The sequence below is a fragment of the Mandrillus leucophaeus genome, unplaced genomic scaffold (assembly GCF_000951045.1).
Source record: "Mandrillus leucophaeus isolate KB7577 unplaced genomic scaffold, Mleu.le_1.0 Scaffold208, whole genome shotgun sequence".
Classification (NCBI taxonomy): domain Eukaryota; kingdom Metazoa; phylum Chordata; class Mammalia; order Primates; family Cercopithecidae; genus Mandrillus; species Mandrillus leucophaeus.
The window spans coordinates 1981127-1994305 of NW_012102121.1; the positions used below are offsets into that span (position 1 = coordinate 1981127).

Below are 13179 nucleotides of genomic sequence, written 5' to 3' on the forward strand. Positions count from 1 at the left end.
CCATACTTTAGAATAGAACAGTGCCATAAACTCTTCAGGATGGAGGGGTTGACTCAACACCAGACTGCCAGCATTTACAGCCTAAAGGCAATGAAGAGTCTTCTTCCTAGTGTTTGCTTCTTTCCCCTTTAATTGGTCTAATTTTCAGTGACAAAGGAATCCTGAGGACCAGACTCACCTGATACTCCTGGCCAAATGTGGGACTGGCTGGAGGTAGGGGCAAGAGGACCACAGGGAACAGAGTATGAGAAACAATTTCCTTAGGACTCCACAGCAGAGGAAGCTCTGGGGAGAATGGTCACAGCTCTGGGGCAGCCCTTCAGCATGTCCCACACACTTTCGTTCTGTGCCTACCTTTGCAATCACTAGAAAGAGGCTCTTAGGTGACCCTCTAAAACAGACACACTTGGGCGCTATGCTCAGGTTTTGGATCCCAGGACCCAGGAATCTTAATAACGCAAATGTGAAGTCTCATCCCTTAAGCAAAATTTACCTAAAGTATTTGTTTCAGGAAAAAGAAACTTATAAAAAGATCTATACCAATGATGGGCCACTATGCCACTGCACATACCCAAGTACCAAGTATTAATTTTGAAAAAGCAACAACAAAATTTTCCACAAACCCTGTTATTTGAAGATTAAACAGTCCTTTAAACACCTAATTTTAAGCAAATGATAACAGAAGACATTGTTATCAATGTATGAATTAATTCAGTCAGTGTCTTTTCTCTTCTCTTCTTTTTTTTCTTGAGATGGAGTCTCACTCTGTTGCCGGGGCTGGAGTGCAGCAGCGTGATCTCTGGTCACTGCAACCTCTGCCTTCCAGGCTCAAGTAATTCTCCTGCCTCAGCCTCCCAAGTAGCTGGGATTACAGGCACCCACAACCACACCCAGCTCATTTTCGTATTTTTAGTAGAGGTGGGGTTTCACCATGTTGGCCAGGCTGGTTTCAAACTCCTGACCTCAAATGATCTTCCAGCCTCAGCCTCCCAAAGTGCTGGAATTACAGGCGTGAGCCACCACACTCGGTCTCTCTTAATTTCTTAAGAAAAACTTATTTCTAATTATACATTATAGGTAGTATAATATAGTGAAAAGAGCTTCAGAGTGAGATCAATCCAAGCTGAAATCTTGCTCTGCCAGTTGTTAGCTATGTGATTCTGGGTTATCACTTGATTTTAACCTCAGTATTTTCATCTCTTAGAGAAGTTTACAATATTTACCTTGATTTTGTGATGATTAAGTGGGGTAATATTTGCAAAAACCTCTAACAAGTCATTTGGTAGATAGTGCTCACTAAACATTTGCAATTATTATTAGAACACAGTGAAAAGGAAGGCAGGAAAGAACAAGAGTAGAATCAGCTAGAGAGGTTTGAACTTTGGCATTCGTTGGAGGCACTTCTACAATGCCAAACCTGACTGCTTTCTCTGGTCCCTTAAGCTTGAAGACTCAGACACTTCTCCCTGGAGGAGTGTACCATGAAGCTATAGTAAGCTAAGTCTTGTCAAGTGCCCGGTCTATCCTTCTAGTCCTTTCCCTTTTACTCTAGCCAGGCTTGTTGGATGTACTAGAAGAATGACTGCAATGGCTGCATGTTAGAATCACCTGGGGAGTTTTTAAAGTAATACCCATCCTTATACTGCTGGTGGGAGTGTAAAATGGCAAAATCACTTTGGAAAACAGTGTGGCATTTCCTAAAAAAAAGCATGGCCCAGCAATTTCACTCCTAGGCACACACCCAAGAAAATGGAACACATGTGTCCACACAAAAACCTTTGTACATGAATGTTCACAGAAACATTATTCATAATGACCAAAAAGTGGAAACAACCCAAATGTCTATCAACTGACGAATGGATAAATAAAATGAGGTATCCAAACAATGTAATATTATTCAGCCACTAAAAGGAATGAAGTCCTGATACATGCTGTAACATGAATGAACTCTGAAAATAAACTAAGTGAAAGGAGCCAGAGACAAGAGGTTGCATATTGTATAATTCTGTTTATATGATATGGGCAGAATTGGCAAATCCAGAGATAGAAATTAGTGGTTGCCAGGCACTGGGGGCAGGAGAAATAGGGAGTAACTGCTAATGGAGTTAGCATTAGTTCATTTTGGGGTGATAAAAGTTTTCTGGAATTAGATAGTGGCAATGGTTGTATAACTTCACCAATATACTTTAAAAAAATCACTGAATTGTATACTTAAAAAAAAATCCCTCAGGGAGGATGCACCATTCCTGGAGGTCTTGCAATACCAAGTCAATGCATGGAGTGAACACAGCAAGCTCCTACTCCATCTCCCTGTTCCAAAAATTCATTTAATAGGTTGTCCTTGAATAGAACATGCTAAACTGCTGAGAAAAGATACTATATTTTCTATTCTGATCCACTGGTCTTAAAAAAAAAAGAATACTATGGCTGGACGTGGTGGCTCATGCCTGTAATCCTAGCACTTTGGGAGGTCAAGGTGAGAGGATTGCTTGTGTCCAGGAGATTGAGACCAGCCTGTGCAACATGGCGAAACCCCATTTCTACTAAAAATATCAAAAAAATTAGCCGGGTGTGGTGGCACACACCTGTAGTCCCAGCTACTCAGGAGACTGAGGTGGGAAGGATCACCTGAGCTCAGGGAGGTTGAGGCTGCAGTGAGCCGAAATCACGCCACTGCACTCCAGCCTGGGTAACAGGAGTGAGACCCTATCTCAAAAATAAAAAATAAAAAAAGAATGAATATTATGGTATCTGAATTATATTTCAATAAGAAAATTATATTAAGAAACCCAGTGGATCATACACTTTTAAAAAGGTGAATGTTATGGTATATGAACTACATTTTAATTTAAAATAATAAGAATACCCACACCCGGGCCCCACTCCTGAAGGATTCTGATTTAATTGACCTGAGGAGGACACAAGCAAGCATTAAAAGACATTATGATGAAACTGGGAAAACAAGTCACAGAATGAGACAACATGCTTATCATACAAATAACCAACAAGACTCATATCCAGAATATACAAATTGGAAGGAAAAGACAGATAACTCAAGATGAGGAAAAGACCCAAACTGGCATTCCCAAAAGAGGAACTCCAAATTACAAGTTAAAAATATGAGAAAATATTCAATTTTATTCTTAATCAGGGAAATGCAAATTAAAACCACAATAAAATATAATTAAACACGTGCAGACTGGCAAAAATTCAAAATATCTATCAATTGAAAGTGTCTGCAGGATGAAGAGCAACGGGATTGCCTGTATACTGCTTGTAGGAATACACACCACTCTGGGAAACAGTTGGCAGCATTTAGTGTAGCTGAAAATATGGGCCACTGTGCCTGTCATCCCAACACTTTGGGAGGCTGAGGTGAGAGGATTGCTTGAGCCAAGGAGCTTGAGACCAGCCTGGGCAACATGACAGGACCCTGTCTCTACAAAGAACGAAAATATTAGCCAAGTGTGGTGGCATATGCTTGTGGTCCCAGCTACTTGGGAAGCTGAGGTAGGAGGATTGCTTGAGCCCAGGAGGTCAAGGCTGCAGTGAGCCATGTGTTCACACCACTGGACTCCAGCCTGGGCTGGATAGAGCAAGACCCTGTCTCCAGAAAAAAAAAAAAAAAAAGCATATCATCTGACCTAATCATTTCACAACTAGGTATATATCCTAGAGAACCCATGTGCTCTGTACAGAAATACATGTATAAGCACACTCACAGGTATAAGCACACTCACAGCTGCAATGTTCCAAATAACTCTAAAATAGAAACAACCCCAGTTGTTTATTAACAAGAGAAAAGATAAATAAATTGTGGTATATTCCTATGATAAAACACTCTATAGCAAATAGCAATGAAGAAAACTAGAACCAAATGCAAAAACCTAAATGGAACTGAAAAGCATAACATTTAGCAAAAGAAACAAAACACCAAAAAATACACAGTGCAGTTCTACTCATGCAAAGTTCAAAAACAGATGAAAACTAAGTTAGATGGTTTGGGGATAAATACATAGGTGGTAAAACTATAACAAATAACAAGAAAGTGATTAGCACAAAAATCAGGATAATAGGGGGGTGTTATTGCAAAGTCACACGGGGGGTTTGCAGCGTGCTACAATGTTCTATTTCTTGATCTGAGTAACTGATTACAAGGGTGCTTGTTTCTTTACACTGGACATACTTAGGTTTTATGCATTTTTCCATATAGTGCTATTTTTCACAATAAAAGAGGTTAAATCATTTTTTTTTTTTTTTTTTTGAGACGTAGTCTTGCTGTGTCTCCCAGACTGGAGTGCAGTGGCACGATCTCGGCTCACTGCAAGCTCCACCTACCAGGTTCATGCCATTCTCCTGCCTCAGCCTCTCGAGTAGCTGGGACTATAGGCACCTGCCACCACGCCCGGCTAATTTTTTGTATTTTTAGTAGAGACGGAGTTTCACCGTGTTAGCCAGGATGATCTCGATCTCCTGACCTCGTGATCCACCTGCCTCGGCCTCCCAAAGTGCTGGGATTACAGGCGTGAGCCACCACGCCCAGCCAAATCATTTTTTAAGTAAGGAAAAAAAGGCTCCAAACAATCTAATGTAAAGCCAGGGTTGAGGAACACTGCATTAAAGGAAGGTTCATCAGAAATCTATTTGTACTTACATTAATAAATGCCCAGAACAGGAAAAAAAATTAAATATTTTACTGTGGACAGTGGATAGCTCAGTGGGGAACAGGGGAAGTGGGGTATGTATAGTAAGTTAGAGGTGCCTTTACTATCCTGTAATGTTTAAATTTAATAAGTATTACATATTTCTGTAATGTTTAAATTTAATGATAAGTATGACTTTTATTATAATAAAAGAGTAACTTAATAAAAGAAGCAGAGTGAAAAATTCCTTTGGAAGGACACACAAAAAACTAATAAAATTTGTTGCTCTGGAAAAGGAAATGGAAGTCGGTATTTTCACTTCTGAATTTTGAACTCATGTGATAGCATTACTTATTAAAAATCTTATTTAAAATAAGGGCCAGGTGCAGTGGCTCACGCTTGTAATTCTAGCACTTTAAGAGGCCAAGGTGAGAGGACTGCTTGAGGTCAGGAGTTCGAGACCACCCTGGGTGACATAGCAAGACACCATCTCTACAAAAAATTTTAAAAAATTAGCCAGGTCTGGTGGCATGTGCCTGCAGTCCCAGCTACTTGGGAGGCTGAAGTGGGAGGCTGCAGTGAGCTATGATCACACCTCTACACTCCAGCCTGGGCAACAGAGCAAGACCTTTGTTGCTAAAAAAAAAAAAAAAAAAAGTAAAAATAATTTAAAGTACAAATATTTATCTCCAGCAGCTTTTCCTAGAGCCCACTGCCATAGAGAAACACATGAGCAGCATTTGAAACTGGCCCAATAAGGCTGGGCGTGGTGGCTCACAGCTGTAATCCCAGCACTTTGGGAGGTCGAGGCAGGTGGATCACCTGAGGTCAGGAGTTCGAGACCAGCCTGGCCAACATGTTGAAACCCCGTCTCTACTAAAAATACAAAAAATTAGCCAGGTGTGGTGGTGGGTGCCTGTAATCTCAGCTTCTTGGGAGGCTGAGGCAGAAGAATTGCTTGAACCCATGAGGCAGAGGTTGCAGTGAGCCGAGATTATGCCATTGCACTCCAGGTTGGGTGACAGAGTGTGACTCCATCTCAAAAAAAGAAAGAAACTGGCCCAGTAGTACCCTTCCAGTGAATTAGGTTCTCCCACATGCCCTACCTCCCACTAACCGTGGCATTGTGACATCAACCCTATAGAGAAACAAACTATTCTTTCAGAAAAGGATTCACATTTTACAGATGTGAAGTGGTGTGCTTGTCATTGCCTTTTGCCTAAATATAAGTCCACTGTACTTGCTTAGTAGCAAAATGAATTGGTCCCCTGTACTTATACTGTTGTGGTGGGGTAATAAAGAAGGAAGAATTAATTACCTCTAAGAGGAGCTCCACACTGTCCACCTGAAGCTCTTGCAGTCCCACTATCTGCACCATGTGCTTGCTATCTTCTCTTGCGAAGAGCCTGCAGATGCAAGAATGTGGTTGGTATGATGGTGCTACTAAAACAGACTTTGTTCTTGCCTCCCCAGAAACCATTCCGCTATTCCGCTATTAAGTAGCAGTTTTCTGTTTGAGTGGGATGGATGCTTATCCTCCTCCCAACCCCACCTTCCTGACCTCAGCTCGATTCAGGGTTGGTTGTTGATTGCTGTAAAATAAATCAACATCTCTGGCTACAATTAAAATGAGCACATAATCTAAACTATGCTAATCCGTGGATGATGTATGCCTGGCTACACTGTGATTTGTTCAGAGGTGGATATGGGATCTCTGCTGGTCCAATCAAAATAAAGTCCTGGTCTCTAGTTGTTAGATGCCTGGTAAAGTGATGCTCTCCCTTTGTCCCTGGATGTGAAAGCATATGGCCCTGTGGCCCTGGAAGCAGTGAAAGCCATTTTGTATCTACAAAGAGAGTTGGTTTCAGGATGAAACTAGTAACACAGAAGACAGAATGAAGAGATGAAAATAAACTGGGTCCTTATTGCATCCCTGAGTTGCTGGAGTAAACCAGTGCTGAAGCTTGACTGTCCTCTAAGCTTTCCAGTTATTTGAGCCAATGATTTCCCTAAATGCTTAAGCTAGTATACATGGGGTTTTCTTTTATTTGCAATGTAAAGAGTCCTGATACACCTTATAAAGGAGCAAGGAAGAGCTGGGCTGCATCTGAATGCCTTAGGTCTGCGTTTAAGGTAATAAATGGTTTTGGTCTACCATCATCATTAAACCAGATCCACTGAGAGGCATGTGTTGAATCTATCAAAGACTCTAAGATTATTTTTCCCCCTTAACAAGATACTGATTAGGGTTAAGAACGGAATTCCACTTCATAATTTAAAATACAAGAATGTTTTTCTCAAAAACAATTTTTTTCTCAGTCTATGCTTCATCTCAATTTTCCAGATCTCTACAGAAGGATTGGAGGAAAACAGCCTCACCAATGCCCATGATCTCTCTGAAAACAAATCTATTAAAACAGTCAGCCTTCTGTAGTAAAAGAATCTAGCTGTTGGGTGCAGTGGTGCATGTCTGTAGTCCCAGCTATTCAGGAGGCTGAGGCAGGAGGATTGCCTGAGCTCAGGAGTTTGAGGCTGTAGTACGCTATGATTGCGCCTGTGAATAGTCACTACGTTACAGCCTGCGTAACGTAGCAAGAGCCCATCTCTGTTTTAAAAAAAAAAAAAGGAAGATCTAACTTTTAGAGCCCAGATGTCATTCCTGAACATATTTCCCAGGCCTTAATCTCTGAGCCCATCCCGGAAAGATTCCTCAGGGACAGCCTAAAACGTACTTCAGTTTTTATGCAAGGGTATAAAAACAATTTATCCTCTACTTCTAGGAATTAATTTTCAGATCCTCAAGCTTTGTTTTCCAGTTTAAGAGGCAGACTGAACACATGTACTTTTGCCTACCCTTGTCAAAGCCCCACTATTACAGAAAATAAATCTTATTAAAAAATTGGTCAGGTACAGTGGCTGAAACCTATAATCCTAACACTTTGGGAGGCCTAGAGAAGAGGATTGTTTGAGCCCAGGAGTTTGGGAACAGCCTGGGTAAGTAACATAGGGAGACCCTGTGTCTACAAAAAATAAAAATTAGCAGGGCATGGTAGCATGTACCTGTAGTCCCAGTTATCTGGGAGGCTGAGATGGGAGGATCACTTCAGCCCAGGTGGATGAGGCTGCAGTGAGCTGTGGTGGCACCACTGTACTCCAGCCTGGGCGACAGAGCAATACCTTGCCTCAGAAAAAGAAAAAAAAAAAAAAAAAATCAACAGGATAAAGCATAACAGCATAAACAGGAAAGGGTACCATCAATGGACCAGAACATTTCAGAAGCCCCAGAAAGGTAGGAAATAGATTACATTAGCCAATTAAATGGATATATATATATGAACCCCACAGGCCATGACACTTGTAAAGTAAGCATGGGTCTTCCCTAGTGAGCCTCAGAGAAGCATCAAACCTAGGAGTTAATACATGCCTACCCCTGCTACAACTGAAGAATGCAAATATACAAGGCAATAAAATAATCTGGGCAATTCATTAAAGAAATGCGTTCAGAAAGAGCTAGATATCCTAACCTCCCTTCACCCAAACAACACACACACACACACATACACACGCACAGACACACAGCACAATGGCTTTTATTCTATGGCAACTGTTCTTTAAGGGAAGTGGGCATTCTGACTGGAAAGGGCTCCTAATGAGGGCACTGGAGCTTGATGGAGAAGCTATGATTGAGCTAATTCGAGACGTCAACACCAAGAAAATAAAAAAGAAAGGCAACTCTTCCTCAAGCATCCCCAGAGTAGCACCCTCTTTTATTTCGCAGTTGTTTTGTCAGGACTGAACTCTGAACACCTATACAATCTCAAGTGGCATATCTGAAGGTCCCCTTTTCACTGGAATAGTCTATAGGAGAGAGGCCTGCCTAAGCCCACTCGCCAGCTTCTCCAGTTATGCTACTCAGTACCCTAGTGACTCTCTACAATGGGGGCCTGCCCTATCATGGTCTCCCTATTGAACTGGAACTGCTCCCCCACTCCCCATTCCACTGCTTGCTTGGAGCACACAAAACTTGTGCATCCTTTTGGACAGCTCCATAGAGGCTTAGATACCTTTGTTGCGGGGCTAGTTCTCAAGCTGATTAGGTTTCCCTAGCCTTCCAGCAGGCTCAGCCTCAATTCACTCCTCCAATGTCTCAAATCTGGTTAATTCTGTTACGACAACCTTTAATCCTTCCACCTCCCCTACTCCCTCTTAACCTCCCTATTCTCCCTTTTCCTCCACTACTTGTTTTGCCTCCTACTCAGTTTAAGTCATCTGTTTCAACCTAAACAAAACTTCAAGCCAGAAAAATATAAGAGGTGTTTAAAAAGTAGAGTTACTAAATACATTTCTAAATTACTATGTTATGTTTCGAGGGCAATAGTTTAAGCCTAACAAGGGTTAAAACTCTAATGAGAAGATTTTCTTTTCTTACTGATTTCAGAAAACTATTGTTGTGTTTACCCTAAGAGTATTTACAGGAAAAACAAGAGAAAGTGGAAAACATTATTTATAGTTTTTCCAGTATAATAATAGGTCAAAAGAACAGGAAGGGGTTTAAGTACATGTTGATTTCCTGACTTCCTGAAATTATGGCCTTCTTCATAGACCAAAATAAAAAGCAAAGTCTTTTGATAGACATTAGAATATTGAACGCTTTAAACATATTAATGAAAAGCTAACTTATATTTTCCTATAGCTGAATTGACAGCTAGAAAATATCTGATGCAGGAGGCTCATTTCACAAAAGGGCACTAATGTACCAAAGCATCTCATTAAAGCCCATGATTCAGTGATTCTCTAGGACTCTGGCTTAAAACAGTGATTAACAGATTTATCTCTTCCCACTCATATTCAGTACCTTTTTCTTCTATTTAGGAGGTCATAAAGCTGTCCGCAGTAAATTTCATAGAAGCTGATCCACACAAAGAGGTGCTTTCTTGGCTGGGACACTTGTAGTTGCCTGAAGATATCTTTGGCAGCTAGAGCATACAATCCTGGGTTCTCATGAGTTCCTATCATGGTGTAGGTCTTTCCAGCACCTGTCTGTCCATAAGCAAAGCAAGTGGCATTGCCTCTGGGGAAAGGATAATTTGCATTACTTATGCATATTAAGAGAAGTATTAGTTTACCCAAAGATTTTTAATTACAAAGGTCAAATGCAAACATAGAATCCTAGAGAAAATTCAGCTATAAACACATAAACCTTTAAGAAGAGGACTGTACATTATAAAAACACAGGAAGAGGAAAAAAACATTCTCAAACCAGTACACAAAACTTTTTTTTTTTTAAATGGAGTCTCACTGTCACCCAGGCTGGAGTGCAATGGTGTGATCTCGGCTCACTGCAACCTCTGTCTCCTGGATTCAAGTGATTCTCCTGCCTCAGCCTCCTGAGTAGCTGGAACTACAGGTGCGCGCCACCACACCTGGCTAATTTTTGTATTTTCACTAGAGATACGGTTTTACCATGTTGGCCAAGTTGGTCTAGAACTCCTCACCTCAAATGATCTGCCCACCTCAGCCACTCAAAGTGCTGGGATTACAGATGTGAGCCACCATGCCCAGCCTGAGCTTTCTTATAGTAATTTTCTTACAGAACCAGTAAGAGAAACAACTCTAGAAGACAAAGAAACAAGAGCTTTAAAGAAACCACTTAGCCAATAAGCATTTACTGAGTTCCTACCCCATGCTAGGTGCTTTAGAGGATCCTAGAGATGATCTATTCTTAATCTGGAAAGTTAAATTTAGTGAAAGAATAGAGAATTAAATATGAGAAATAATAGGAGATCATGTGATAAGCAGGATGGTAGTGACCACTCATAATTAAGTAAGTTTAGATAAAGGCAAAATCGATGTAAGCAAAGTATTTGAGGAAGGACTTACAAGAGTAGGAATTGGACTGGGCCTTGAAAGCAGAAACTGAAAAGCAGAGAGCTTCCACTGTGGAATAGGAATAGCGTGAGCAGAGGCCACAGTAGTAAATATGGCAGCAGGCACACCAAATCTTGAGGGGGAAAAAAAAAGCCTGGGCTCTGGTTTCTCCCATACCATTAACTAACCATATGAACTTAGGCAAGTCCCCTCACTTTCCTCTGTGCCTCAGTTCACTTTTATCAGTAGATTAGTTTCTAAGTATTAGTAGATTGGTTTCTAAGATCCCTTCCAGTCTTGATGTCCTATGATTCTAAGTGAGAATCGCTGCTCTTGTATGTGGGTACATGTGTGCGTACACACCCTCTGTGAGTGTGAAGAATTGCAGAATAAGAGGTGGAGAACGGAGCTGGGAGACCAGCCTGTCAATCACAGTATGTTTTATGAGGAGTTGGAGACCAAGATTATCTGAGTATTGTGGGATTCACCCACGTAGTGCTAAGTAGAGAATGAACATAATCTTAGAGCTGTTGCAGACTCTTAAACATGAATCTCATGGATTACTGATAAATACAGCTGCTTGCAGCAAGAAAAAAGTCTATGCATTGTGACAGGAAAATAAATCTCAGGACCCCGAACTCACTAAGCCAAACGGGAAAGTCAAGCTGGGAACTGGGTCCCGCAAACCTGCCTCCCATTTGGTTCCTAAATAAGATCGCTACAAAGATAAAAAGCTACCTATCTCCCTCACATTTTGCCCACTAGGAAATTCTTTGAGGGCCCATGACCGTTACCCTAAAACAGCTGTGTTGAATTTCACCCTGGCAATGTCAATTGACAGCTTATTTTCACAGGTGGAGGACATAGGACAGAGCTCAAAGTCATTCCTCTGCTCACCTGAAATAAATGCATATTTGATTGCTTCCTCTGCCCTATTGTTGTCTACGTTATCTTATGTAAAATGCAGTTCACTGAGACAGGTGAAAGCATGAAGGACTATTTTCTCCAATCCCCAATATGAAAATTGAGTATTCAGTGAAAGACTGATCAAAGACTCGAAAGGATGTAACTGTTTTGTCTTTTTATCTACTGAAACATTTAAAACATATTTCTCTTCCTCCAATATCCACCCTTTCCCCTCTAATTTTTTTTCCTTTTCCTTTTATTATTTTTTCCACTTTTGCTCTCAGATCTTACCCTTTAAAAAATGAAGCCCTCAAAATCGTCTTTGGAGAAAGGTATAGACCTGTCTCCTGGGCACACGTTAACTTTGGCAAATAAATCTACAATGATTGAGACTTGCCTGGGTTATTTTCTTTGATTTACAGCATGGACAGGGATGGGGGAGGCTGCAGGTGGGCAGAGAGATGAGTACACAAAAAAGGATTTGAAGCGAGGTAGAAAACAAAGAAAGAGTAAAATGACAAAAGCAAGGAAACCATGGAAATGTGAGAATCAAGACATGAGAGTTAATTAGATGAAAGTTGCTTGGAGCAGAGACCAGCTACTCTTTGCCTTTTGAACCCTGGCTCCCAGCAGTGTGGGTACTATAAATACACTGGCAGAGACAGAGTTAGGAAATGAATTACAGGAGAAAAATTTGAACACATTAAGGAAGATCCAGCAGAGTAAGAGGAAAGAATAACATCTACTTACTTTCCGAACAATTTAGGGATGAGCTTTTTCAAAAAGCAATACAGGAGTGAAAAACCTTATTATACTTTAAAGAATGGATACACTTAAATTGCAACTCTTGTTATTACTAAAGTCTTAACATTCAAATTCTAACTTATTTTAGAAACTTACTCCTCAAAAAGTATTCCCTAGATTTGGTGCCATTACTAAGAAATTAAACCTAAGAGATATTTCACATTTTTAGCCTGCTAATAAAATTTTAAAAATTAAATAGCTTTTACAAAACAACAAAACACAAAAAAATGGGCAAATGAAGATATCCAAATGGTCAGTAAGGACATGAAAAGGGCCAGGCATGGTGGATCACATCTGCAATCCCAGCACTTTGGGAGGCTGAGGGAGGGGGATCACTTGAGGCCAGGAGTTCGAGATCAGCCTGGTCAATATGGCAAGACCCCATCTCTATTAAAAATACAAAAATTAGCCAGGTGTGGTGGCACACGCCTACAATCTCAGCTTCTAGGGTGGCCGAGGCACAAGAATCGCTTGAGCCCAGGAGGCGGAAGTTGCAGTGCGCTGAGATCGCACCACTGCACTCCAGCCTGAGCGTTAGTGAGACTCTATCTCAAAAAAAAAAAAAAAAAAACAAGGCCGGGCACGGTGGCTCACGCCTGCAATCCCAGCACCCAGCACTTTGGGAGGTCGAGGTGGGCGGATCACAAGGTCAGGAGATTGAGACCATCCTGGCTAACAAGGTGAAACCCCGTCTCTATTGAAAAATAGAAAAAATTAGCCGGGCGTGGTGGCAGTCGCCTGTAGTCCCAGCTACTCGGGAGGCTGAGGCAGGAGAATGGTGTGAACCTAGGAGGCGGAGCTTGCAGTGAGCTGAGATCGCCCCACTGCACTTCAGCCTGGGCAAAAGAGCGAGACTCTGTCTCAAAAAAAAAAAAAAAAAAATCATGAAAAGAAGCTCAGTATAGTATCATTAGGCATTGGAGAAATTCAAATTAAACCTATAATGAAGTGATTTAAT

At 41.1% G+C, this 13179-nt stretch overlaps 1 protein-coding gene across 2 annotated transcripts in view; it reads right to left on the reverse strand.

Moving 5' to 3' along the window:
• Positions 1-13179, reverse strand: part of KIF24 (kinesin family member 24) — an 82501-nt gene that overhangs the window by 25868 nt on the left and 43454 nt on the right. For both annotated transcript variants that reach the window (XM_011980033.1, XM_011980032.1), the window contains 2 exons: positions 9499-9714; positions 5962-6049 (listed from right to left, as the gene is read on the reverse strand). In XM_011980033.1, coding sequence (XP_011835423.1) covers positions 5962-6049; positions 9499-9714 — 304 coding nt within the window. The remainder of the gene's footprint in view (positions 1-5961; positions 6050-9498; positions 9715-13179) is intronic.